Below are 26,196 nucleotides of genomic sequence, written 5' to 3'. Positions count from 1 at the left end.
TATTGAATTATAATCCAAGAATGCCATACTCTGTGGACCACTATTCAGTTGGATATAAATATCTTAAAATTAACATACCCATTGATATCTATTGATTCTACCGACGCCTTTTTACAGCCCGAAGCCAAGTATGGCTTATTTATGACCATCATTATGGTCAAATAAGTATAAACTACACATTCTTAAAATAGATTGTTTAATATTTTTTTTTTTTTGTTTATGTTTATTACAAATATTTCCATATCAAATAACTTCATTAGCTCCTCATACAAATAGTGGAGTTGTAATTGAATGTGTTAAATTCATAGACCGGGTTTGTGTTGTTAAGAAATCTAATATTCATTAACAAATATTACCCATTACATGAAAATAATTTAAGCCATTGCAATTTATAATTCCAAAATAAATATTTCATTCAATGTGCATTATAGTTGAAATCAGCCTGTCAAACAAAACTTTGAAAACATAGTAACCTTAACTTAACTTTTGTCATTATTAAAAATATTTTATGAATAAAAGGTACAAAATCCCCATGAATCACAATCAATCACAATGTTGACAATGATTTAATAGCAAAGGGAAGTTTGTGATTTGAGAGTAACCACAAAAATGTGTCATATTTCTTATTGTACATAATATGCATTTATAAAAATATGTTAAAAAAAAAATATTATTCCTAATTCCTCTATGAATCCAACACAATGAATGAACAAAATTCTGTAATATTATCTCGTTTTTGACAAAATGTAGTTACCTACTCAAATAGTTCATAAAACCGGCTAATAGTTATATTGGAGGCAATAACATGGTCAAGACAAGTATCTTCTGTCACCCAAAGAAGATAAACACGTAAACATTACAAAAAAACTGACCCGATAACAATAGCCGATTGTTGATAAAAGATAACAATATTTTTACTACTTCTTGAAGTACAAAACGATCAAAAACAGTTCACATACGACGGCTCATAGTGTAAAGTTTAACCCTGAAGTATAATATCTTGGGTTTTTCTTAAAACATTATTAAGACCTACCTTGTAAAAGGACCACTCCTTTTGGTGATTTGACCGATTATTTTCTCTACAGTCCGCTTGTCTCCTCCGCGAGCGGCGTCCAGCAACTCCTGACCTCTTCCCATGACCGGTCAACAGTTACAATCACACACAAAAATAACACCAAATTCGATAATTCTCATTATTTACGCTAGATTACACTCACTACACTTTACTACTTCATTGATCGCACCGCCATATTTGAAAATTTTGACGTGAGACGTGAGTGCGCCTTGCGGTTGGTTGGTAGGGGAATCGATAGAAATGAATGTCGATTATCATTACAATTTATAGTTTGTCACATTTTATTAAACATTACTTCTTTTTATTTCATCGTTTAAAACATAATGAACTATTGTTATTTACAGCATATATTTTAAATAACCGTAGATATCAATTTAACAACTTTATGTATTTCATTTTTGTTACCTTTAACTACATGTCAATAGAATAGTCTACCGAATAGACAGGTATCAGCACTATTGTTTACTTATATATATAATATAGGTGTGGATAGTTCCGTTTGTGTACGGTGCACGTAATAGGGCCCCTTAGTACTTTTAATCATTAGCACTGGCATAACCAACATATTTCATTTAAGGATACAATGTCTAAAGAAATGAGGACCAGGATAGGTAATGCTTGGAAAAGTTATTAGAGACGAAAAGAAGTTATAAAAAACGGAGAAATAAGCATGTTTTTCAAGAAGTTGTACTTAATATCTATCCGTATTTACGGTTGTTAGGTACATATCATAATATTGAACTTGGCTCATTTCACATTCATCTTTTGGATAGCATATCAGTACTTTTTGCACAGAAATTATTAGTAGGTACTTATTCATAATAAAATTAATAATAGGTAATGGTTTTTGTTAGAAGCTAATAAGTATATACTTACTTAAACCGTGTAAAAAAATTAAGGATGGTATTCTGCTCGATATACATTCACATGAAAACCTTAAAATCCACATAAAAACCGGCTGTCATTAATTTTGATTGCTAATTCTTACATTACAGGCACTATAAGTAAGTATTTCTAATAGAATCAATAAATCGAAAAATTATAATAAAATGATAAAAATCTACTAGTTTCTAACTGGATGCCAAATTCGAACTTTTTAGGTCATCTGGAACTGGGTTAGAGTTTTACCCCCTGATTTATAGACGTTTTTGATATATTGAGATACAATAATATTAGCCAATCACAACGGCCCTATGTCTACGCTCTGCGAAGGCTGCCATACCGTCACCACTGAGAAACAGACTTATTATCATACCTTTGCTCCGTCCTTGGATAAAAAACGTCTATGAATAAGGAGGTTAAACTATAAGTCAATCAGTGATGAAAATGATAATTTTTAGACGTTAATATCTAAATAACTGTTTAAGGGGTGTATATGAAATTTAGGGCACATATGCAGATCTCGCAAGTCTCAATATTATATGAGCCAAGTTTGTCATTTTTACCTATGTGAAATAGTTTTTAAGTTATAAAGGAGTCAAAAGTGACTCCAAAAGGTTCGGGTAATATTACACGTGGATTGCTTGCCATTCAGTTCGCTATAACTTGGGTTGACACTGCTTGTCCTGTTTGACTTGGCCTATTATTGGTGGTAGGTCTCTCACATGTGGGAGACCGCCTGGGTAGGTACCACCGCAATGTTTATTTCTGCCGGCAAGCATCAGTGTGTAGTCACTGTTGTATCTGGTTTGAAGGACATTGTAGCCAGTGTAACTACTGGACATAACAAGACAACATCTCATGTATTAGGATGGCGAGCGGAGTGGAAATCTGAACAATACTTTGTAATTCAGTCTTGGATGTTGTTTCTACTGTTTATGGGCGGTCTTAACGCTTAAGGCGATACCTCAAGGTCCATTTTCATAAATTTCGTCATATTAAATTTTAAAGGCCGAAATATCCATGATTATTAATTATTTTTACATTTTTCTTTCAACTGCGAGAACTAATCTCTAACTAGACGTGAATTTAAATTCTTTACTTGCCAATACTTGTTTAGTTACCCAGATTAAAGCCGAAACAAAATGTATGAAAATGGACCTTGAGGTATCGCCTTAACATCAGGCGCACGACTAACTCGTCTCGTCATACAAAGCAATAAAAAAAAAAATAAAAAAATATTTATTGTTTCAAAGGTCATTTCATCATGAATTACAAAGTATTGCTTGGTATACCACTGCGCTCGCCATCCTAAGACATGAGATGTTAAGTCTTGTTATGTCCAGTAGTTACACTGGCTACAATGTCCTTCAAACCGGAACAGAACAGTGATTACACACTGCTGCTTGGCTGCAGAAATAGACATTGCGGTGGTACCTACCCAGGCGGCAATAGCGAATCTGTTAAAAAAAACTTTAAAACTGGAATGCTCATACTGATAAGTTGCATAACAGCACTAATAATTTTGTTATTTTAACATAGAGTTATGAAATTCAAATATAACGAAACCATTTATGAGATTTTTACATTTTATTCGTAATTGTAATAAAAAATATCAATAAATAAAAATATTGTGAACATACATTCCAGTTGAGTAATACTCCACGCAATTCGTGGCTTGTTCTCTGTCGTCTATATTAGTTCTCCACGTTTGCCAATAGATGACGCGTTTTCACGATATTGTTTTCATTTCAAAGGTACTCAAGGAAATATTGAGTATTGATTTCGCGGTTTCGTCAGTGCGCCAGCGCGAAGCTGTGTCTATAGGAATCGTTCACTGTACTTGGCTACTTTATCGCGCGTTACAAGTTTATCTCGCCCTTTTCATAAAGTACTGTTTATAAAGTAGAATATGTGGTGTCAATTAGTGAAATAATACTCATAAAACATCATTTTAAGTTAACATCTGTTCTTGACAAATATTTCTGTCTAGTAAGACAGTGACCGCTCTCTTGATATTACGCTTTGTTTACCTAGATAAGAAAAAATGTTTTCTGTAATGAAATTGTTTACAATGATATTATTTATATTTTCTGCGTCGTCGGAGATATCATATGTAGGTAAGTTAACTGCGAGGGTTTGATTTTTTAACGTAATTGTACATAAATAAAAATGGTCAATGTTTGTCCTGTTACCTTATCATTAATGTCGTGTTTTGCGATGTACCCATACCATACCAGCGATTACTTGCGATGGTGACATACCTAGATTACTTATTTTTTATGTTTTTTAATGAACGTTTTTATTGCATTTTTTGTCATATACTGGCAACTGATACTAAGTGTTATATTGGCAATAATAACAAAACACTAAAATAATTCAAATCATTACGTCAATAAAAATAATATAATTATTATATTTAATATCGAATTACTTAAGTATTTACTTAATTTGTATGTGCAACTATAAGTAGTTTTTAGTAGTTGTTCTCAGAAGTCAGAAGTTTCTGTTTATTGTTCAATGTATTTTTTAAATATAAATTTAAAAACTCAAAATCATGCATTCTGGTAAAGCTATTAATTGGTGGACGTTAGGTTGGTTACAAAACACCATTTTTTTTATTTAAGTATTAGACAAATCTCATCTGCCTACACTAGTTGGATAGTAAAGAAATTTTGCTGGTAATCGAGAGAACAGGAAGACAAAGAAGGCCATTTTTTAAATTACAGATTTGAAATGTACGAACTTTCTTCCCGTCTAGATTTCATACATCTATGTAAATTAGAAATTTATTTTCTTGTTTGATAAACAGCAATAAGAACAATAAGATAATCTGGTTAATCATGTATAGATCACAACCGCGTTTTTGGCTTACCATTCTATCAATTACTAGGGTATTGGAAGACGGGGTCAATGGACTACTGTCCAGAGCCGTAATAAAGCAATAATAAAGATGCCTACTGAAACAAGTTGTTGCGTTTTGGATGTAAGGGGCAATAGGGGAGCCGTTTGTTTTAAAATTCGAATGTTAAAACAAAATTTATTACGATAAAGTTTATTAAAAATAGATATATAAAATTTATTAGCTACGGAAACTGGGGCACAGATTTTGTCATGCGCAATATGATGTCCATAGTATTGATTTTACCTGACCGGTTATATAGTTATTCTAGTTACGACTTCATTTTTTTTTTAATCATGGCTCCATCGATGAACCATATTCACATACGCATGTAAAGATACATGCGTATGTGAAGAATCTTAATAAAAAAATGTCTTTTCAGTGAACTATACGAATGGCACGACTTTTCAAGAAGGTCAAGTATTAACTTTGTCATCTAGCAGCGACTATTATGGTTAGTATTCAGAGTCTATACTTATGTTCTAAATTATTTATGGACCTCAAAAAGCCGGAAGAAAGCTTTTGAAAACAACTGTAAGGGATACCGGATAAGTTTGATATCCTATCCTAACATGTGACGTCACAGGACATTACGAGGCGGCGGTAGAAAATATTATCAATTGTGAGCGGGCCCACTTTTGCCCAAAGCAAATATCAATATTTAAAATATGTATTGCTGCACATCTGAACCTCTTTATATTCAGGATATATTTTTACTTATTTTTCCCAAAAAAAAAAGTGTCATGTGTTCCAGTATTTAAGGCGATACCTCAAGGTTCATTTTCATACATTTTGTTTCACCTTTAATCTGGGTAACTAAACAAGTATTGGCAAGTAAAGAATTTAAATTCACGTCTAGTTAGTGATTAGTTCTCGCAGTTGAAAGAAAAACGTAAAAATAATTAATAATCATGGATATTTCTGCCTTTAAAATTTCGTCATATTAAATTTGTAATACTTGTTTAGTTACCCAGATTAAAGGTGAAACAAAATGTATGAAATTGGACCTTGCGGTATCGCCTTAATATATGACGGTTACTTATGTTACAATACAATTGATTAGACGTTTATAATTTCAAAAGACTGGATAAAAATCCTGAAAATATACATGAAAACCGTAAAATATGTAACATTAACTATTGATAATTTTCATTTCATTTCAACATTTTGAGGCATATAAACTCCGAAATAGTCCCTAAAAGCATTTTGGGAATTAAAGTCCTATGCAGTTTGCTACACCATTTTGGGTCCGATAAATTTCTGAATAGTTTCCAAAACCGTTTTAGGAGAAATAAAATTCGAAGCATTTTGCTATAATATTTTGGACCAGATAAACTTCCGAGTAATTTCCAAAAGCATTCTGGGCTAAATAAATTTCTAAAATGATTCCTATACCATTTAGGACCAGATAAATTTCTGAGTAGTACGCTAGAGCATTTACGGCTTTGAGTAGATCTGTTACAAACCCATAAGATGGTATAAGATAAGATGGTAAAAGAATAATACGTTGCCTAACCATACAAAGTTTTTTCGGACAAGTATTATCGGTCGGCTATAATAATAATACATGATTTAAACTATTTGAATCTAGAAAGATTATTTTCTAAAGTGATTTCTATACATATCCTTTGATATACCACAAATTCAAAGTAGACATAATAAATATACATACATAAACAATATAAATGGCTGTTGATATCTGTAAGCTGTTATCTTGTTAACTTTAAAACTTAAGTCTTAAACACCTTACTTGCAGATGTAAATATTACAATACCGTTGAGCAAGCCAACATATATGAATAAAGAAATAAGCAGCGATTTCATATTTTTGGCTACCACCATGATCATTAAGGTCACCTTGGTTGATATCGATCCTGAATTGAGCTTCTTAATAGCTCAAGTACACGCTAAAATAGATAAAGTGGAAATATATAAATCTTTCAAGAAAACCAGGGTAATAGGACAAAACGTCGGATTGTACTTCGATGCGAAGAATGAGAAGCATGTTTTCTACATCCTAAACCGAAATTGTGAAGGTGGTCTCTTCTATGTGTCGGTGCATGGCTATGGACCTAAAGGTATGTATTTTCATCGTATAAAATCACCGAGCATAGACTAACAGTCGCTAAGGTAGAGTCTTGTGACGTATTTATCACGAAGTACTACAACGTAAAAGTTTGATATATGAATAGAATAGGAGCTACGGCTTATTCGAATGTCGCTTGATTGGTCACTGATCTACTGGTGAAAGGTCTCTCATATTTGAGAGTACGCCGTGGTACCACTGCAATGTCTACTGCCGCCAAGCAGCCGTGTGTTGTCACTGCTGTGTTCTGATTGAAGGACATTGTAGCCAGTGTAACTACTGGACATAATAAGATTTAACATCTCATGTCTCACGATGGCGAGTGCAGTGGGAATCCAAACATGCTTTGTAATTCAAAGTCTTGGATGATGTTTCTACTGTTTATGGGCGGTCGTATTACCATCAGGCGAACGGCAAGTTCATCTCGCCATTCAAAGCAACAACAAAAAAACACATTGTCTAATGCATACAAAATATGAACTTATACATTAGTGAAAGATCAACGAGTGTAGACTAGATAAAATGAGTTATTGTAAACGGTATAGCAGTAATAATGTAATAAAAATATTTTTTGTAGATCCTATACCTGGCGGCTGTAATTTGGAGTCCAAAATACCGATACCACCCTCAACGGATATCCGGCTTAGTAATAATTATTATAACGTCGAAATAGCTCCACCGATGGCTCCTTATGACCCCAATTGTCTGGAAAACGATGTTTTCATTACTTTCTACATGTTGTACCAATCCGAGCTTGATTATACTACTGAAGTGTATTTCGATGGCATTCGGCGTATGATAAATTATGAAAATATTACGAAAAATGGCATTGTTGTAAGTGTTTTATTATTAAATACTAGTTAATTCATCTCTCATTAAACGTAATACAAGAAAATAAGATCATGTTCTAGCAACGTAAAGGAAATCTCATAATATTCCATCATGATAGTCAAGTAAGTCCTCTGTATTAAGGAATGCTACCATACACAGGCTATTAGTAGTGAAAATTTTATTGCTAACAATGGTCTGCGCATGCACTTCTTATAACAGAGAATATCATTTTACATTCCCTATTTTTCCTTCCCTTTCACTGTTCACATTGCGTACATTCTCTGTATTTGCTAGCCCATGCTTGTAATTGTTTAAAATTTATCTTATAAGTTACTTTTTTATTTGATCAGTCGATGACATTCATAGGTCTTTGTGGTTACTAAGACTTTTTTACTATAGTGGTACTTCCATTCTACAAGATTCTATCACAGTAACCATTGTCAATTGTCAAATTCAGAAAACGATTTTTTTTAATACTATCAGGACACTATATATTCGGCACTTATCGAATGTAATGCTTAATGTTACACAGGTGGTAAATGGGAATAATACTAATACCATTGTTTTTGCCACCATAATTATGTTCCACAATAGCATTGCAATCATTGCTGACTAAAGAATGATGCGTATGGAAAAATTCTTTGTCGAAATTAACTTCAACCCAGCCATGAAGATCAGTGTCATATCTAAACAATGTTCTCTAATTCATTCGACGTTATTCCGTCAGATACGTTTACACTAACCGCAACAGGAAAATATTAATGTAGTTTGGTTCTATTATTATTGTTTTCCCTGAAATTGGAACTCATGTGGTAGAGACGTGCTTAAACTATTTAATGGAGGTGTTTGGACTACAATTTAGTCAAAGTAACCTTATGAGGACGGAGGGAGGGGCGGTTACAACGAATTACGTATCAAATAGCAGTACCTCGCTCCCTAATGATAAACAAAAACTATGCATAACTCAAGTTATCTATAACAGTAAAAAAAACCTAACCTAAACCTAAACCTAATGTGGGATTTTCTGGGCACTGCTTGATTATTGGGTGCCAGTTCTTCCTAAACTTTAGGTTAATTACGAACAAAATGTTTACTTATTCTTTAGATCTCTCGACTTTGACATGGTAAGAAGAGTCGCTACAATGACTTTTCTTCTCCATACCTTCAGCTCAATCAATAATCAATACATACTTACATACACAGTATCACGCTTCTATCCCATAGGGGTAGCCAGAAGTTATGGACTGCCACTTTTCACGATTCTGGCATAGATCTCTCGCTTCTTCCACTTCATGCATTCCCACCGGTTCATGGTACTTTTGACCTAGCCTTTACTAAGAATGTCAGATATCTGACATTTGAAGGTTCGGTGCGGTCGACCCCTATCGGCTCTTCCATTGACATTGACTTCATATATCCTCTTTGTCAATCTATCATCCATCCTCTCCAAATGCCCAAACCACCTTATATTATCTATTAATGTATTATGCGCTATTAATTATCGAATTATTAGGTACCCTTTATATTCTGGAACACTCGACGAATGATGAGCCGGTATCATGGAACTAATGCTGTATTCGCGGCAGTCGCTAGCACGGCAGATGGTTATTCTATATACGTACCTGCCCAAACCTATGGCTGCGTCAACACGTCGGATCAATTTTGTGTTTACTTAGGTAAGTCTTTTAATTCTCTCAGCATACAGAAGACAAAATTGTCGAGGCCCTACAATAAATTTAGTTAACATAGTAAATATTTCATTATATATTTAAAAAAAATATATAAGTATATTACGATATTGAATAATATATCTATTTTCCTTACTCGTTTATTGTACACCGTCATGTATTTTTACTCTTGTTTCTATGCATCCAAAGGTTGTCTAGAAGAAATCACTTATAGCGAAAAGACCGCCCTTTCTGTAACCATGTCTCGTATTTGTTTTCTTTTGTGTTTCTCGATATTTTATTGGTTGAGCAATAAAGAATTATATTATTATTATTATTATAATCACAAATGTGCGTCTAATTAATGGTGTATCACTAACATATTAGGTCTTATATCAGAAGTCAGTTAGACGGAAAGGATAAATGTAATGAAATATGAATATTCCAATTGTTTACTTATTTATTTATTTAAGGACCTTTAACTAAGGATACACGGCATATAATAAATACAATGTCGTAGTATTTGTGCAGTTAACAATGTGACGTGCCTCTTCAATTATAGGAGACCACAGCATTCAAATTTATATATTAGTACAGCGGCAAAAATAATAATATTTGTTACTGATATTATTTAGATATATAAGTAGAAACTTAAAACAGACAAAAGTGACAGAACATAACAAATTTCTCTGTTCAATATTGTTTCAGGGGATATTAGAACTATAATATTTGTCCTATTTCTGATGGCGATCTCTTTCTTAATATGTTTCGGGGGACACCGTTACGTGCACATTGAAATGTTTTCGCAAGGATTGATGACTTCTACGTTCGTCTGCTTCGTCATTATGACAGCGACGACATCTGAAAGTTATGACAGTAAGTGTTTTTTCATACTGTTCAAATTTAAAAGTTGGTGGTCCGATCTACGCAGAATGTGCTCACAGTGTCTTGAAGTCAAGCAGCCGGTCTTTTGGGTTCCGATTTAATTAAATGTAGAACTGGATCCAAGCCTGTGATCCAGTTCTACATTTAATTAAATCTGAACCCAAAAGACCGGCTGCCAGACTTCAAGACACTGAGAGCTCATTCTGCGTAATATCACAAGGTGATTATTGAAAAACAGCGTTGTGTGGTTTGCACGTCACATTTTTCTGATTGGTAACCTACTGGTCATTATCGAACCATTATAAATTTTTATTATTTATGTGGGTACATTATATTTGTTTATGTTGGGACTGTGACTAATTAATAGTTTTTTGTTTCTTCCTGTCTTTCGTATATCATCTGTGACGAAAACAGTTTATTCTGTACGATATTACGGTAAATGATCTTAGTGCCCATTAAGTAGTAAATTATAAAATATCTAGCTTAACTCTTAACTATTTAGATGTCGATGATGAATATTCACTATAGCTGAACTGTATAATGTAACACGAAAGTAAGAATATTTTTTGTTTTAGTAAAATTATTGATATCGTTTATTTTCGGATTGGTCTTTGCTTCTGTGTGGTCAATGGCGTGGCTGGTGTGGCGATCGCCAATCACTATTATGTTGATACCAGCATTCAATTGCGGATTCTTAGTCGCTGGCATAATGTACTACGTCGTGCCCAGTAAGTACTGTTATATCTATTACTATATTTAGATTGATATCGATATTTTCATCGGCGATGTTATCGATTGTCATATGTAATATATATAGATCGGTTTATTTACCAGAACTATACCTCTAATAAGGCTGAGAATAAATTTTGGAGTGTTACGTGTAGAAATATGTTTATAATTAATAAATTTTATTTATGTATTCATAAATAGGGGAATAAACGGGGTAAATATAGGAAGGAATAGGAAAATTATTAACATTACTACTCATTTAAACCTTAAAAATTGTGTAAAGCCTTAATTCGTCCAAGATTTTTTTGGATATTTATTTTTAAATAAATTATAATTCTAACCTTTTTTAAATGTAAATTTCCATTTTTACCCCGTGAATGCTATTTACTCAAACTTCTTTTAACAGCAATTAACTTGACTCAATTTTAGGTTCCATGATCTATTTAGGAGTGGACTTCAACTTCTGGTCCCTGTTCTTCCTGGTACTACTTTTGGTAGCAATGGTTATACTGTCTACTTCGAAATTCGGGAATATTCTGAGCTGTGCTTTCTTCGGCTCCTATGGGTTTGTCGTGGCAGGCGATATGCTACTCGGAAGCAACTTTAAATACATCGTGGTCAATGTCCTACGCCGAGCTACCGTCCCGAACTTCAATAAGGCTGTTCTCTTCCCACCATTCCAGACCGGCGGTAAGATGTTTCTAATATAATTTGCTGGATAGGTCTTCTGCGGGAGTTGTAGTATCTACAACTGCCGTGTATTACTTCAATATATTTCAGTATATATCACAATTTTCTTAATTAAATACTTACCTATACTGTTTCATCTCTACATCACCTAAAGGGTTTTTTTTTTGTGTAACGGGCGTCGTAGTCGACCCCGAGGGAAATCAGCGAATGTGATACCTGAATCTCCCAAGATAGCGACTGCAGGGCCTGGAGGAAAGTTGAGAGGGGATATTTGGGGAAGGAAGTGTGGGACAAGGAGAAGAAACTGTCTTAGAATGCAAAGAGAGAAGGTCAGGGAATGTTCGCGGCCTTCATAGGCCTCAATGTGAATTGGCAACCATGAGGTATACACACTTAACTGTGTGCTTAGGGAGGGAAAAATGTCCCTCCGTGCATGGGAGTGCATTCGGTGTGGAGAGCGAGCGCGAACAAAAATTGCCTCAAAAGGGAATTACCCAAAGGTTGACTGGTAGAGAATGTCTCCGGCATCACTCTGTCGTGGTAATCGAGAGGGCAGTAAGTCAATGTCGGCAATTTTTTGTATTACTGATTTGGAATGTACGTTAAACGAACTTTCTTCCTATCTAGATTTCATACATTTACGTAAATTTGAAATGCATTTTCTTGTTTGATAAACAGCACTAAGAACGAAAAGGTAATCTAGTTAACCATGTAACAGAACAAAACTGCCTTTACTGGCTGACTGCTATATGGAGTACCAGGGCAGCATCACTCTTTATTAGTGTTGCCCAAATTCAGTCTTGGTCTTGCAGTCTTGGTCTTGTTCTTGCGTTTTTGCAAGACCAAGACCAAGAACAAGACCGCGTATTTTTAGCAAGACCAAGACCAAGACTGACCGTGCAAGACTTGAGCAAGAACAAGACATAGCCTGCAAGACTCTTGCGTCTTGCAGCTAGGACTTAGCGCTATTTCACTGAGTAGATAGGTGTAACAGTTCGGTGTATAGGTAGGTACGCTTAGGAATTCTATGAGACGCACAAAACTGTATCAAAGAATATGAAAAACTGGACCTATGCGCATTACGACTAATACCATAAACATAGCGAATAAAAAAATATCTATTAAAATCAAACTGAGTGCATGCATAGCTATGTTTTAACCATCGGCACTTTGATAATGCGGCATCAAAGGTTTTGTACTTACTTCTCAAAGAAATTTGCCGCTTTTCGGAAGTACATGGTTATGATACACGCGCCGGCGGCTTCTTTGAAATCTAAAACAATCGTTGCCGCCACGCCGAAATCATAACATTTGACACTATTTGATTGCCGCCATAGGGCGTAGGTATACTCATGCAAAATAATTTCGAATTTTAAGAGTACCTACAGGTGTTCCAAAGAATAAATAAGTTTCAGAGTGCTTAGAATGAAAATGAATACATTATACTGATCACGCAAGTAGTATTATGATTGGGATAAAATGGTAAGGATAGCCCGACTAGAAATTTAAAAGTGAAAATACAGTCAAGTTATTGTAATTAATTTGTTTTTTTACATGTTTTAGCAAATGTAAGCTTATAAATCATAAATGTTTATTAAGAAACAGTTACTTCCATGGAAAACGACATATAGGTCAGTTGATTTTTCGAATTTCTTATCAAATCTTCAGTTATTTATTAATCTGCTTGATCTTTACTATGGCTATGTTAATTCAAGCTCACAATGTTCCAATTCTAATACGTTTTTCTAAGATTTAAAGTAAACTTTAATAAATAGTAATAGACTAATAGGTAATTGCAAGACTTGCAAGACTCTTGCTGCAAGACCAGGACCAAGACCAAGACTGGGAGCGCAAGACCAAGACCAAGACCAAGATCAGGTGTATTGGCGCAAGACCAAGACTGGCTAAGTCTCGTCTTGTTCTTGCATTTGGGCAACACTACTCTTTATATATTGGAGTATGAAAAGAGTATGAATAAGAGTCTGTCTGTCTGATTTGGAGCACATACAATAATAAATATGACTTAACATCTAATGTCTCAGGAGGACGAGTCCAATATAGTGGCACAGTCTTGTGGTGCTTCTGTTATTGTAATCGAAAGTGAGATAGAGAGACACTCAGCTAAAGGGCATTAGAGAGTTGAGACAGGCAAGATTAACACTGCTGGGAAGCGAAGAAAGATTTTAAAAGCATGTTTGACGCGGTTTGGGATCGGATTCAAAGATTCCTGAGAGGGCTGTGCACTTTTATGGATATTTAAAATTAATTTATTATTTATTTTGCGAGCATATGAACTGCTCTAAACAACAATAAAAAAACCAACTGTATTTTTTTCTCTATATCATGTACTATAGTTTATACCTTAAACTGATTTTGAAAAGAGCAACACCAGAGTTTCTCGCCCATTCTTCTCTGGTGACTGCTTTCCGAACTGGTTAATATTGACGGAATAATGTATAAAATTTTACGGGATCAAATAAATCATTTCATTTCATCGAGGAATGTAAAGTATTTGATAAATATAATAGGTATTTGAAGTTCGTATAGAGTAAGTCTTCAAATAAGTCTGTCAAATTGGACACGCGCATGCTGTTTCCAGAAAAAGTAATGATTGCGGTGTGGGTGCTGATTGCCCTAGCCGGCATGGCGGTGCAGTATTGGTTCACCCGCGGCCAAACCTCGTTCCCCATGTGTGCCCCCCAACTGACCATGCGCGAGGCGGTAAATGTGGCGATGTACGGCACTGTCGAACGAAGGATTGCTCCACGGTAAGAAGCTAATACTTTATCTATATATATAAAAATGAATCCCTATTTCCCTTGGTCACGCCATCACGCGTGAACGGCTGGACCGATTTCACTATTTTTTTTTTGTTTGTTATTGTCAGGAGAAGTTTCTTATGAAAGAAAAAATTGCGCGGAAAATTAGAAAACTTATCGACAGTATTCATTTTACATAACTGTCAGTGGTGTGAAATAACTGTCAGCGATCGACAGAATGCGTGCGTGCATACATAGTTAAGACAGGACAACGTCTGTCGGGTCACTGCTGGGCACGGGCCTCTACTTCTGAGAGGGATTAGGCCTTAGTCCACGCTGGCCTTGTTCCTATAGAGAGCACAGGTATGCAGGTGTCCTCACGATGTTTTCCTTCACTGTTAAAGCAAGCGATAATTACAAAGAATACACATCATTTTAGAAAAGTCAGAGGTGTGTGCCCTTGCGATTTGAACCTGCGGACATTCGTCTAGGCAGTCCGTTCCACACCTAACTATGCTATTGGCCCTACTTTCTTATTTTATTAGGTGAAATGGTTTTGAGCCCCTAGCGAAGGGGTTGCCATGGGGTTATAGGCCATTAACAATTAATACTTTATAATTTATATGATAATAGCTATCATCTTCGTGGCTGAACCGATTTTAACAAATATGATTGTGGTGTTAGCTTAAAATCAAAAGCTGCATATGCTCAATTAATATTATATGAACTACCAGAAATAAAAATACAATATTAACAGAATAATGTTTGCTGGGTTTAAAGGAAAAGAAAATCAAAGCCAAATAAGGGACGAACGGGAGTCTCTTCGCGGGCGTAGGTGGAGACAGATGCAGCTGGCCTTGAATTTATTTTGTCTAGTCTACTTTTTGTACGAATTATTTAATCTACCTTTAAGCAGTGGCGTAGCTAGGCGTGAGTGAAGTGGGCCTTTGCCCACGGCCTCGGGAGACCTTAGATAACAGATTTCAGAAAAAAAATTGGGTAATTCTTGGGAACGAAAAAGGGGCCTTGCTGATGAGACTTCACCCACGTCTATATTCCACACACCACTGTCTTTAAGGACTTATCCCCTTCCCTTGAGAAAACACTAGGGTTTGCCTCTAGGGCCAAAAGCTGGGAGCGTCTTGGGTTCTTGTTTCTAGAAGTCAAATAGCGTGGTAAATAGGAATGTGATGTTCCAGCACGGGCGGCGCAAGGAACCAGTCCGCGGATGAACACACTCCCTTACTCGCTTAAACGATACACGCACAATTATATGGATAACTCGAAGATAAAACCTCTTTTGAGCACATTAGAACAAGGAAATTGGATATAAAAAAATCATTCAAAATTTAATTATAGTAATAACATCATCGCAATCTCAATAATGCATTACAAAAAATCATGAATTATTAAAATGAGTTAGACGCGATATTATCTATATTCTGTAGAGTAGGACGATAATAGAGAACATTCTTCATTCCCCCTCCAACATATCACTAAATCACACTCGAATTCCAAATATTGATAAGTATTTCTCTATGGACTGCTTCCATTTATTTACGATTTATATTTTTATACTATATACAAATCTTCTAACCCAAATATCTTTAGATTATATTTTTGAACCACTTTATTTATCCCATTTTCGATGGTATTTATAATAGTTTGCGCTCTAAATCCTAAGGCTCTAAGTCTATATTGCAATATATATTTTTATTGTAGCCCCTTTTTATGAAACTATTTCAATAACTATTTATATTTATCATTCACTCAATGTAATGTAGCAAACTTAAATATTGGTGTTAAATTGATAATACATTAAATGGATGTGAAATAGTATTTAAGATGTGTTGATTTAATCACCCGACATTGAGAGGAACTGTCGCATCGATATTGATAAAAAAAAACATTAATTTGTCGTAATCCATTGCCACTTGTATTTTTATGATCAAACTTCATCACTAGCTTGGCGGAGTATTGTATTGCGTGCGCTATGACAACCGCTTTGATATCCGCGTTCGAATCTTGGATTAGGCAAAATGTTTTCTGCCTGAAGTCTAGAATTTGTGCCTAATATGGCGATAGACTCGCACCCTATCATGGGACGGAAAATACATTGCGGAAAGTAGGTGCCGCAATTGCATATTCTTATCCTGGTTTTTATTTTCATCACACGGAAAACCAAATTTGACTAAACCAAAAGTGATTAAATCTCCACAAGTATTAACCACATTTACTCATAGTTGTAAGAATTATAATCATATGTGGGTTAGCCACCAATTCATGTCAGTAAAGCAAATTATGATAAATGTCTACTCTATATTCTATTTATAATTCTGTTCAACCTCGATGTAACAGGAAAGCGTGATGATATTTGAGAGCTTGTTATTGTGAATGTCAAGCTCAAACTTGAGGATTCTTGATTTGTTTAATCATCAAACTCAAAGATAACATTTTATTATAAGTATGTAATAAAGTCACTTTAACATTGTATTAATGAACGAAACCACATACTCGTTTTTAACTCTCTTTTAACATTGTGCCAAAAATCATTCATGAATAACGAATACTTATTGCCAAAGTCCCGCTTTTAGCTAACTGTTTTTTTTAACATTTTATTTTAGTGCGAATTTGGTCAGCCGCGCGTGTTTCTACAATATAATAAGGAAGGAAAAATCTATTTATTAAAATAAAAAAACATATGGGTTGCTTGTTACATTTTGTTATATGGCTTAGAGTGTTTCAACAATATAAGGACGTATTTGTATGACCATTACTGCCAAAGTATAAGAGCTAATGCTCGTGCACAAATTTATAAACCTGTTGTAGTGTGTAAAACATACAAGTCTTTAAAATTTATATATGTGTACGTTTATACCACTAATCGGTATACTGTATGTTGTACATTTTATGTATTAATTGCAATTAATGTGACATATTTTTAGTAATAAGCAAATGCCGCGGCATTTCAAGATGATCTAATATGAATGCTGGAACATAGGTATATGACAGGAAAGATCTGGCAAACAGTACATTAGTAAAATCCTTTATAAAGGCGTGAATATACGAGTTATACTCAATTTCTACATGTTTAGTGTTACATAATAATTATTATTGTTATAAAGGTCAGGGGGCCTTATTCCGTCTACGGGGCATTTCCGTCTTTTTGTAATTACGGGCGTTCTATTCGAAGGACAGCTTCGATAGCCGTATCGGTAAGAGAGTTAAAGATTCCCCTATTTACCTATACGGCTATCAAAGCTTTCCTTCGCTTAGAACGCCCGTAATTGCAAAAAGACGGAAATGCCCAGTAGACGGAATAGGACCCCCTAACCTTAATCTATATTTGTCGTATACCACTTTCGAAAATTGATGACTGATTTAGCGTATTTTTTAACTTGAAGCTTAAAATGACCTTGCGCTTAGTGTTGCCAAAAATTTAGGACGTAGTAAATTGTTTAAGACTGTCTCCATGTGATGTATATTTCGATTTTCGAATTAATAAAAAATAATTCTAATGCGTTTTTTATTTATCACACCTTGGGGCTTTGTTAATAAATCAGTCTCAACTTTGAGTACAATCTCAAGTACACAGTTAGTTCAATAACTATTCTATAACCCAAGCTTAAACTGCCACTTGAGAGCTTGTTCTCAACTAAGGCGCAGTTAAATAAACAAAACTCAGCTTTCAAAATCCGTCTTATTATGACTTAATGTCATTAGAGCTGATGTTAATATGGATTTGTAAAATAGCCTGTGTCTTGAGATGGCTACTTTAATTTGACAGAGTCTTAGCTGATATCGTACTACAGAGCGAGTTGCATCTATTAAGACTGCCCTTGTAATAGTTTTTAAGATTTGATACTAGCCCTGTATAGTATACCTACTATGCCAGTGGTAGGCGTGGACCTCTACTGGTCATTCACTTACAAAATATTTGTTCACTATAGCAATCCATAATACCCATGAAACACGCGTAATTTTAAAAAAGTTTAAAGCCCTGAACAGCTTAGACACTGTCAAAATAAAGTCAGAATCTTAAGTTCGTTAAAGAAACAGATATCAACAATATCCCAAATGGTATCTTAAGTTACAGCATGTGACTAACTTTGACCGCTGATTTTTGGTCATTAAATAGTGTCACATTTGAGCTTCTCCTGTCAAAGTAAAACTGACAGGAGGAGCTCAAAAAATAGTATTTTTTTGTTTATTAAATACTTAGGTCAATTCCTTAAATGTTTACTTAAGATTCTACTCAAAGGTGAGATTGATTTATTTATATAGCTCAGTATTGAGATTGAGTACTGATTGCTAATCCGAAACCAACGTCCCGATTGTCCATATTAACCCTAACTAGGCTATCGCCACTTATTTAGTAACTCTTATACATTATTGTATATTTTGGTACTAGGTGACCACAAAAGTAGATGAAACAAAATTTTCGAAACGCTTCCAAGCTTTAGTTCGAATCGAAATATTCATTTTTTATATCCAAAATAAAGTAAACCTTTTGAAGTTTATTTTGTGAAGAAAAAACAATTGATTCAGAAACAAAAGCTTAAAGACTATTTAAAATAATTTAATCAGCTTTTGTGACTAACTGTACATACTTTGATACGTAGAAAAATGCGAATTTAGAAACAGGAATAGAACACATAATTAAGAATTACACATCTGCTCTGAAACAAGCATTTAACAGCACACACCAAAACGTCTATTTGTCAAAGCGAGAGATTATCCATTCAAATCAAATGCAGTTGTATCGCTCAATAGAATAGGGGACAGCAGCGCAGACAAAATCTAAATCAATTATAACCGTTGGTAATCTACGATTGTTTATGTAGGGATTGCTTGCGTGTTTTTGATGGAATTCCATTATATGGCAGTCCTTATGCTGGGGATTTGCAGTTGGAAATAAAGGGGATTCGATGAATAAGTGTGATCGTTGTTTGGTATTACTTAATACATTTTTTGTGGAAGATAACTATTGAATCAGAAAGTAATTTTTCTAATACCTAGTTTTACAAATCTTGACTCATCGTAGGGGCTGTCTTTAAATATCGTAAGTACTTCATAGCAGCTCTGACATGTCTTTAAAATAACAAAAAGCGATGAAAGCTGGTATCCTGACGGAGTTTCCAGAAGCAAGGCAGCCATCTAAAGTATTTAAGATAAAATTACTGACAGGTTTACATTCAATATAACCGCTGCATCTAATTGGATACACTTCAAAATATTCGTCATCCTGTAAACGCGTAGTTTCGATACAACACAGACTATAATGCCTACAATGCAACACGTAATCCCATCCCATTGTTCGGACCCTTCATCAAACCGGGGGTCGAAGCTGGGACGCGACGCAAAGAGCCAACACGCAAAATTAATATGTACCGCCCAAATACACTTAACGGCATAATTTCCTCACAATATTTCGAGGGTGAGTATATAGGGTCCAAATTCGCGTGCACTGTGGTGCCATCTGTCGGCATTATTAATAATATTGTATCCTTTATTAGGCTATTGTTGCGTCATTTGATATAGTCGAGTGTTGATGGGTATTTTTAAATGATTATAAATATTTGAGAGGATATTTTTTGTGGGTGTTTAATGTTTTGTATAGATGTGGGTTTAGAAGAGTGTGTATGTCTATTGTAGATGTTCTAACAAATTTAGTAGCTTTTATAAACTGTTATATGAGTTTTGAAAAAACGTATTATAATAGTAATGTTATATACTTACAGATACCTACGATGAAACTATTATGAAGATATATTGAGACAATAGTCCATGAGTACTAAAACACGCCATTTACTGAACATTAAAGGTAAATAAAATGAACATATAATTGGTTAATGCAATATTTATTAATAAATTTCACTGTTATCTCTTCCCTCTATATGCACTTAATATGAAGTAATAATTTATTTTACATTTAACTCCAAACTAAATTACATTACATACATTTTACTGTAACGCCTACACTCCATATTGCATTTTTTCTCAATGAAAATATATAAATATTAATATACAATTCGTTTCTTAACATACTTTGTGCTGTACGCCAGCACCATTTATGAACAAAACACAAGCAATTCAAAGTGAAGTTATAATTATTTCCAATTGGTACATTTTCACAATTTCCAGTCGGTATTGCTTTTAAACAAATTTAAATTAAATCTATAGCTACGTTTAATCACAGCAATATTTGATCTCCTTAATTAATTACACGTAATAAATAATATAATTTAATTCGTTTCGTGGCGTGTGCTAATGTATTCGAGAACACTTTACGTACAACATCTATTATTTTACTATACAAGGGCGTCACAATATAAACAACATTAGTTCGGATATGACAATTTGTTGTTTCGCAAGGGTGTCAAACAAATCGATGTAACGAAGCTTATTTTTGTGTGTAGCATTAATATTTCGCACCCCTGCGGAATACATCAAAGAAATAGAAGGGTTGCAAGAGCGGAGGACGCGGAGGGCGCGGAACACTCAATTATAACAAACATTGGCACAAACAATTTACATTTTCATTCTTGCCGCGGAACGATGCTTCAACGTGGAAGCTTTCTCTACTCAACGGTAGATGGCGCTTATCTACATTTACACGCTATTTACTAGCTTACTATTTATTGACCAAACGCAATGATACATGCCACATTATATAATACAACGGGCAAGCAATTAATCAAAAAGAAACGCCTCGAGGCATACGTCATTGTGTGAGGTCGCTTACCGCTAGGTTTGAACATCATCAGTTGCTTTTCTTAATTTAACGTTTAAAATCGAGAATGTATTGTACAAAAAATTAAATAAACTGCACCATTGTAGAAATTAAGAGTCACTATACCGGTTGACGTTTCACTTACGACACTGAATTGTTTTGTTCCTGCATGTCTGTTGGCAGGACACTGTCGTGCCCTGCCGTCATGTTGAGAGCAGCGTTCATGGTGAGATGAGAGTCGGCGTAGTTATGCGCGAGCTCGCCGCTAGATGGCGACTCTGGCACGTTGTTCGGGTTCTCAGGCATCGACAGTAGCCGATGCGGGAACCCGAATAGCTGAGATCACTGAAGCCGCCCCCAATAGTTCGATGCGAGATCGGGCCCCTGCGAGGGTATTTGCACTGGCACACTCACACCCGCCGATATCACACCTATGGAACAAAAGGGTTGTCAATAATTAAAACTCTTTGTGCGATTAGAACCTCTTTGTTGTTCATTGTTGGCGAAATTTCCCGCCCTTTATTGTCAATAGCTTATCAACTGTAATTTAAACAGACAAGGGACATTCGACGTACAGAATAAAAAAATGTACTAATATATTTATTATGTATTAAATATAACCGCTAACATTAAATTCTTATTAGCAAGTCTTCATTACTATCTTATAAGAGTCCAACCAAACTCCTTCCAAATTCAAAATTCTAATCTACGCAGAATTTTCACACAAGGCCACACCTCGATAGACGTAATTATTTAGGGAAGCGCATCCGATTTCCTATAATTGCAAGTCAATCAAGTGCCGTCCGACGCTGGCACATGTTAACACGATTCTGCCCTGAAACCTATTAACATCATGTATCAGTATCGGACCGGCCATATGTCTAATAGGATTCCGATTGCGTTCCGTTTATTACACACAATCGCGTTATCTCTGTACGTACGTGTTTGATTTATGTATTATAAAGCTATTAACACCTCTGTGTACGTTGGATGTACTTTTCGAGGTTTAAGATACTTAAGAAATTTCTTTGATATTGTAAAGATTACAATAAATCTAATTGGAATAAGTACAATCTGTTAAGAAGTCTAATTAGAAAAACAGTTCCTGTTGTATGTATTCCTACACTTTTATTATCTTATAATTAATCGCCGTCTGATTCCTTAAATTATAATTATTCAACTTATTTATGAAGTATTTATGATTATTAAACGAGGGTAAAATATTAAGTTCATATAATAGACTAACTCTTCTATTAACATAGCACAACGCTAACATTCCCTTATAAACCGTCTGTAGGTACAATTATTTAGACATATACGGGGTATACGCCCCGATCGGCTCACCGACCGCCGCGTGTGGCACGGCGATAACAGTTTTCCGTTCCGCCAGCGAGGGGGCGACGTTTACATTCATTACACGTTATTATCGACTCTAAACAGAGCTGCGACTCTCGTTTAGTCAATGGTTTGTGTCTACGGCCGCTTGTTTATGACGCCCGACGCTGTACGGACGTTTTAAATCGCTTTTATGGTATATATTCTCTTCTATTTTGTTGCTATTTTGCTATCTTTGTGTGAAGTTTAGGTGTTCTTATTTTGAACGAGTTTTATCTTTTTTATTTTTATATTTAAATTTAGAATGTCAGTAGAATGTGTGAATTCGAAATTTGAAACATTGTTAAAACTTAAAGGAATAAAAATAAATTGGTCTATGTATTCAAAATTAGGTATTTCCTTTGTTCAGTGAGTGCTACGCTTTACAAAGGAATTTAAAAAAATGTTATAACAATACCAAATAATATGTATTATTTATACCAAATTTTTTACACAAAACAATTGTCAGACGTTACTTATAAAATATTTCATTAAAATTTTTAATCTTGCGAAATGAAAAACATCCCTCCGCGGGTATTCGAAAGAACCGTAGCCAAAAAGCGAAAAGTAGAACAAATCCGCATTATTTAATACCGCACCAAGCTGCAAATGCACCCGTGGAAAGAGCGCAAAAGAGTAAATGAAACGAGAGCGTGCATTTTGAATTGTGAAAAACTCTTTTGTTCGCGGTCGGCGTTGAAAACTCGGCAGCTGAACAATGCCGCGAAACGCCCCAAACAACAATAATTCATACTGCTTCCCGCCACCTACGGCTAAAAATGTCCGCCGCACCATGTATAATATCAAATGGAAAAGTTACGACTTTTTAAAACAATGCCGAAGCCAGCTCGACTCGAGCAATAAATCTGCAACTTTTATATTTAGCTATTTGTTACGCAGCGCCTTCCAGACTCCGCAGTTTACTTGCGAAATCTTTTCTTTAAATATCGGAATTTGGTTCCTCAAATATACTATTTTGGGTAATGCCTCTGTATAATTAAATTTCAATATCGATCAACTATTTTGTTGTTAGGTTTTTATGACTATACAGGTAAATGGAGATAAGAATACAAATCTATTAACAACCTACCTAGAAAATCGCGTAATCTAAAAAACAATCACGCTCGAATTTAAAAATAGCACCGCAATTCCACTATTTGTTAACGAAATCGTTCAATATTCAAAATCAATTTAAAAACCATTTGTAAGGAACAGACAACGGCGAATCCAATCGAGGCCCGGTTCGTATTTTCCTTTTTTTTGTTTCCCCCGTCATGTCGCGGTCTTGTGCTAGACGCCCCTGCTCTTGACTCGGCGTTTTTTTATATTTTATTACCAACTTGGTAAATATTTTCCGAAGGCTCTCTCTTGCGGTAACGACGCGCTTTATATTAATTTCTTGTATTTTTTAAATTATGTTAGCATTGTGTAGACGTTGAAGTATTGTACCGTTAAAAAGTGATAATTAATCTTATGTCCCAAATAGTTTTAAATTAATAATATAAGTATTCTGGACCTTGCTCTAACTTGCCAATAAACTGTTACTAAGTGTTGAAAGTAGAGTTCTTTAAAAGGTGTCTATGTAATTTAGTAACATTTTTTTTTTGCAAAAACCCCAAATATCATTTAACCCGGCCCGGGATTTGAACCCGGGACCTCGTACCACGTACCGAATATGCCACCGTGGGACCATACTACTCAAGGTGAAAAACCCGAGAAAGGGGCTCTCGTATGTTGCGTTCCGGGATCACTCTGTGTTACATCAAACAGCCCGGCATATAAGTATTTCTCAAAATAAATTACACAACGAAATAGTTTTTGCGTAATATTATTAAAAATTTAGTATTATTTCGCATCTGTATTTTTTTATTCGTCGTAATACATTCGTTCTATCAAATAAAGAATGAATGTATCAGGACATAAATAAAAACAGACAAGAAAAATCACGTAATAAGATTACTTAAGAACTATTTCGTTACGTATATTTATTTTTAGAAATACTCATTTACACTCTGCCTGCAGCCAGCTTACCATCAATAAAGTCACTGCCGTATAAAATACAAGTCAACTCACCAGTACTAGCAGTGGCTTGGGGTTGCGAGTACGCCGCGTGCTGCTGGTGTGCTGCCGGCGCCCTCGAGTACCCGCCGCTACCCAGCACGTCTCCGAACATGTAGGGGTAACCGCCGTCCCTCTGCTGCAGGCACGACGACGTCAACCCGCCCGACATGGAGCTGTCGGAACCAATGTCAGTCAAGTAACAAATTTTGTAAACGTTTTCTGTTAATATTATGTAAAGACATACCCCCTTATTCATAGACGTTTTTTATCTAAGGATGGAGTAAAGCTGTGATAACAATCTGTTTCTCAGTGCTGACTGCATGGTCTTCGCAGTGCGTGTAGGCATAAGGCCGTTGTGATTGGCTAATATTGAGATACAACGTCTATGAATAAGGGGATTACTTTTCATATGTTCCGTGGGGAGCATAGTAAAGCCTTTTACAGTGGGAGTTTTGAAAAAACTCCTAAATTAATTGTGAAAATTAAGATTAAGAGCGAATTGACAAAATTGCATCATGTTGCTACTATTTATGGGCAGTCGTAGAGGTTACTCATCACTGATCGGTTTGCTCGTCTCGTCATTGAATTATGTAACAAAAAAACTTAGCTCATGAAAATGTTTGGATGTTTATATGTTTAATCAAATTAAACACATTAACAGCTGAACGGATTTAGATGAAATTTGCCACACGGGTAGATGTCCTCGATTAACACATAGACTACTTTATTTCTCTAATTTGCTCCAATGGGATAAATTGATTATTACTCTGATTTTTAAATAGATGGAGCTGGCGTCGTAAAATGTTTTTGGGACTTTTATAGCATGAAAGGTTTTTCACGCGAGTAAAGCCACGAGCAACACATAGTAATTAAAAAATCTATTATTTAAACTCGGACCGACACAGCACTAAGAAGAAAATATTATTTTTTATAGCACAGAGTCAATCAATCGTGCCTAAAGATTCAATCCTTCATAAAATATTGCATCGTAAAAAGGCGGATCATGAAATCTATCTGGACATTGGCCAGTCTTTTATTTTTCTTGTAACCTAATCCTTGCTATGAAACAGCGACCAGCGTAAAACAAACATAATTTTATATACAAACTGCACCTTTAATACTGGGGATATTATTATCTAGGTACATTTTTTAAATTATGTTTTAAATCTTAAATGAATGACACCGAGAAAAATTTACAAAATATCAGTATGAATCGTTATTAAATTTATCAATTATTTACATGTTACAAAAATATGCGATAAAGAAAAAGTGAGTAACACAAAAAGATTAAACAAAAAGTATAGCTGATAGATTAAACTAAAAAAGGAACTCCTGATTTCACTAAGTTAATTTGCCGACGACAAAAGCTAAAACCCGTAGTTCACTATTAAAAATCAATTCAAGTGGAAAGTCGAGCGACCTTCGGCGGTAAACTTCGGAACGTCTCGGTAGTCGGTGCAGTGGCGGGAAACGCAAGGAGCCGCGACCTTTGCCGCTCGATTTGGCGCGCAATTTAATTAGTGCCG

The 26,196-nt window shown here is 35.0% G+C and overlaps 3 protein-coding genes across 5 annotated transcripts in view; 1 reads left to right on the top strand and 2 right to left on the bottom strand.

Moving 5' to 3' along the window:
• The window catches only part of LOC115440138, a 149,880-nt gene extending 148,605 nt beyond the window's left edge, over positions 1–1,275 (bottom strand). The window contains exon 1 of the mRNA XM_030164361.2: positions 1,034–1,275. Coding sequence (XP_030020221.1) covers positions 1,034–1,137 — 104 coding nt within the window. The 5' untranslated portion in view covers positions 1,138–1,275. The remainder of the gene's footprint in view (positions 1–1,033) is intronic.
• A 2,444-nt stretch (positions 1,276–3,719) lies between these two features.
• LOC115444038 (transmembrane 7 superfamily member 3) lies at positions 3,720–18,020 on the top strand. 3 transcript variants are annotated; one of them, XM_030169693.2, is made up of 10 exons: positions 3,721–4,074; positions 5,239–5,310; positions 6,613–6,933; positions 7,519–7,775; positions 9,286–9,448; positions 10,148–10,315; positions 10,900–11,052; positions 11,483–11,743; positions 14,343–14,511; positions 15,702–18,020. In XM_030169693.2, exons 1-10 carry the CDS (start codon positions 4,002–4,004, stop codon positions 15,754–15,756), a joined length of 1,692 nt encoding a protein of 563 aa, XP_030025553.1. In that variant the 5' UTR covers positions 3,721–4,001; the 3' UTR covers positions 15,757–18,020. The 3 variants fall into 3 exon arrangements, with proteins under 3 accessions (XP_037303611.1, XP_030025553.1, XP_030025633.1); XM_030169773.2 differs by having other exon boundaries at positions 15,283–18,020; XM_037447714.1 differs by lacking the exon at positions 5,239–5,310 and having other exon boundaries at positions 3,720–4,074.
• A 2,324-nt stretch (positions 18,021–20,344) lies between these two features.
• Positions 20,345–26,196, bottom strand: part of LOC115445327 (paired box protein Pax-6) — a 69,324-nt gene continuing 63,472 nt past the window's right edge. Inside the window, exons 9-10 of the mRNA XM_037436330.1 lie at positions 24,683–24,843; positions 20,345–21,666 (exon numbers count right to left, since the gene is read on the bottom strand). Of these exons, the coding sequence (XP_037292227.1) occupies positions 21,578–21,666; positions 24,683–24,843 (250 nt within the window). The 3' untranslated portion in view covers positions 20,345–21,577. The remainder of the gene's footprint in view (positions 21,667–24,682; positions 24,844–26,196) is intronic.

Source organism: Manduca sexta, chromosome 7 (genome assembly GCF_014839805.1).
Source record: "Manduca sexta isolate Smith_Timp_Sample1 chromosome 7, JHU_Msex_v1.0, whole genome shotgun sequence".
In the NCBI taxonomy this organism is placed as follows: domain Eukaryota; kingdom Metazoa; phylum Arthropoda; class Insecta; order Lepidoptera; family Sphingidae; genus Manduca; species Manduca sexta.
The sequence above is the reverse complement of the archived record's forward strand: the minus strand, read 5'-3'. Positions and strand labels throughout refer to the sequence as shown.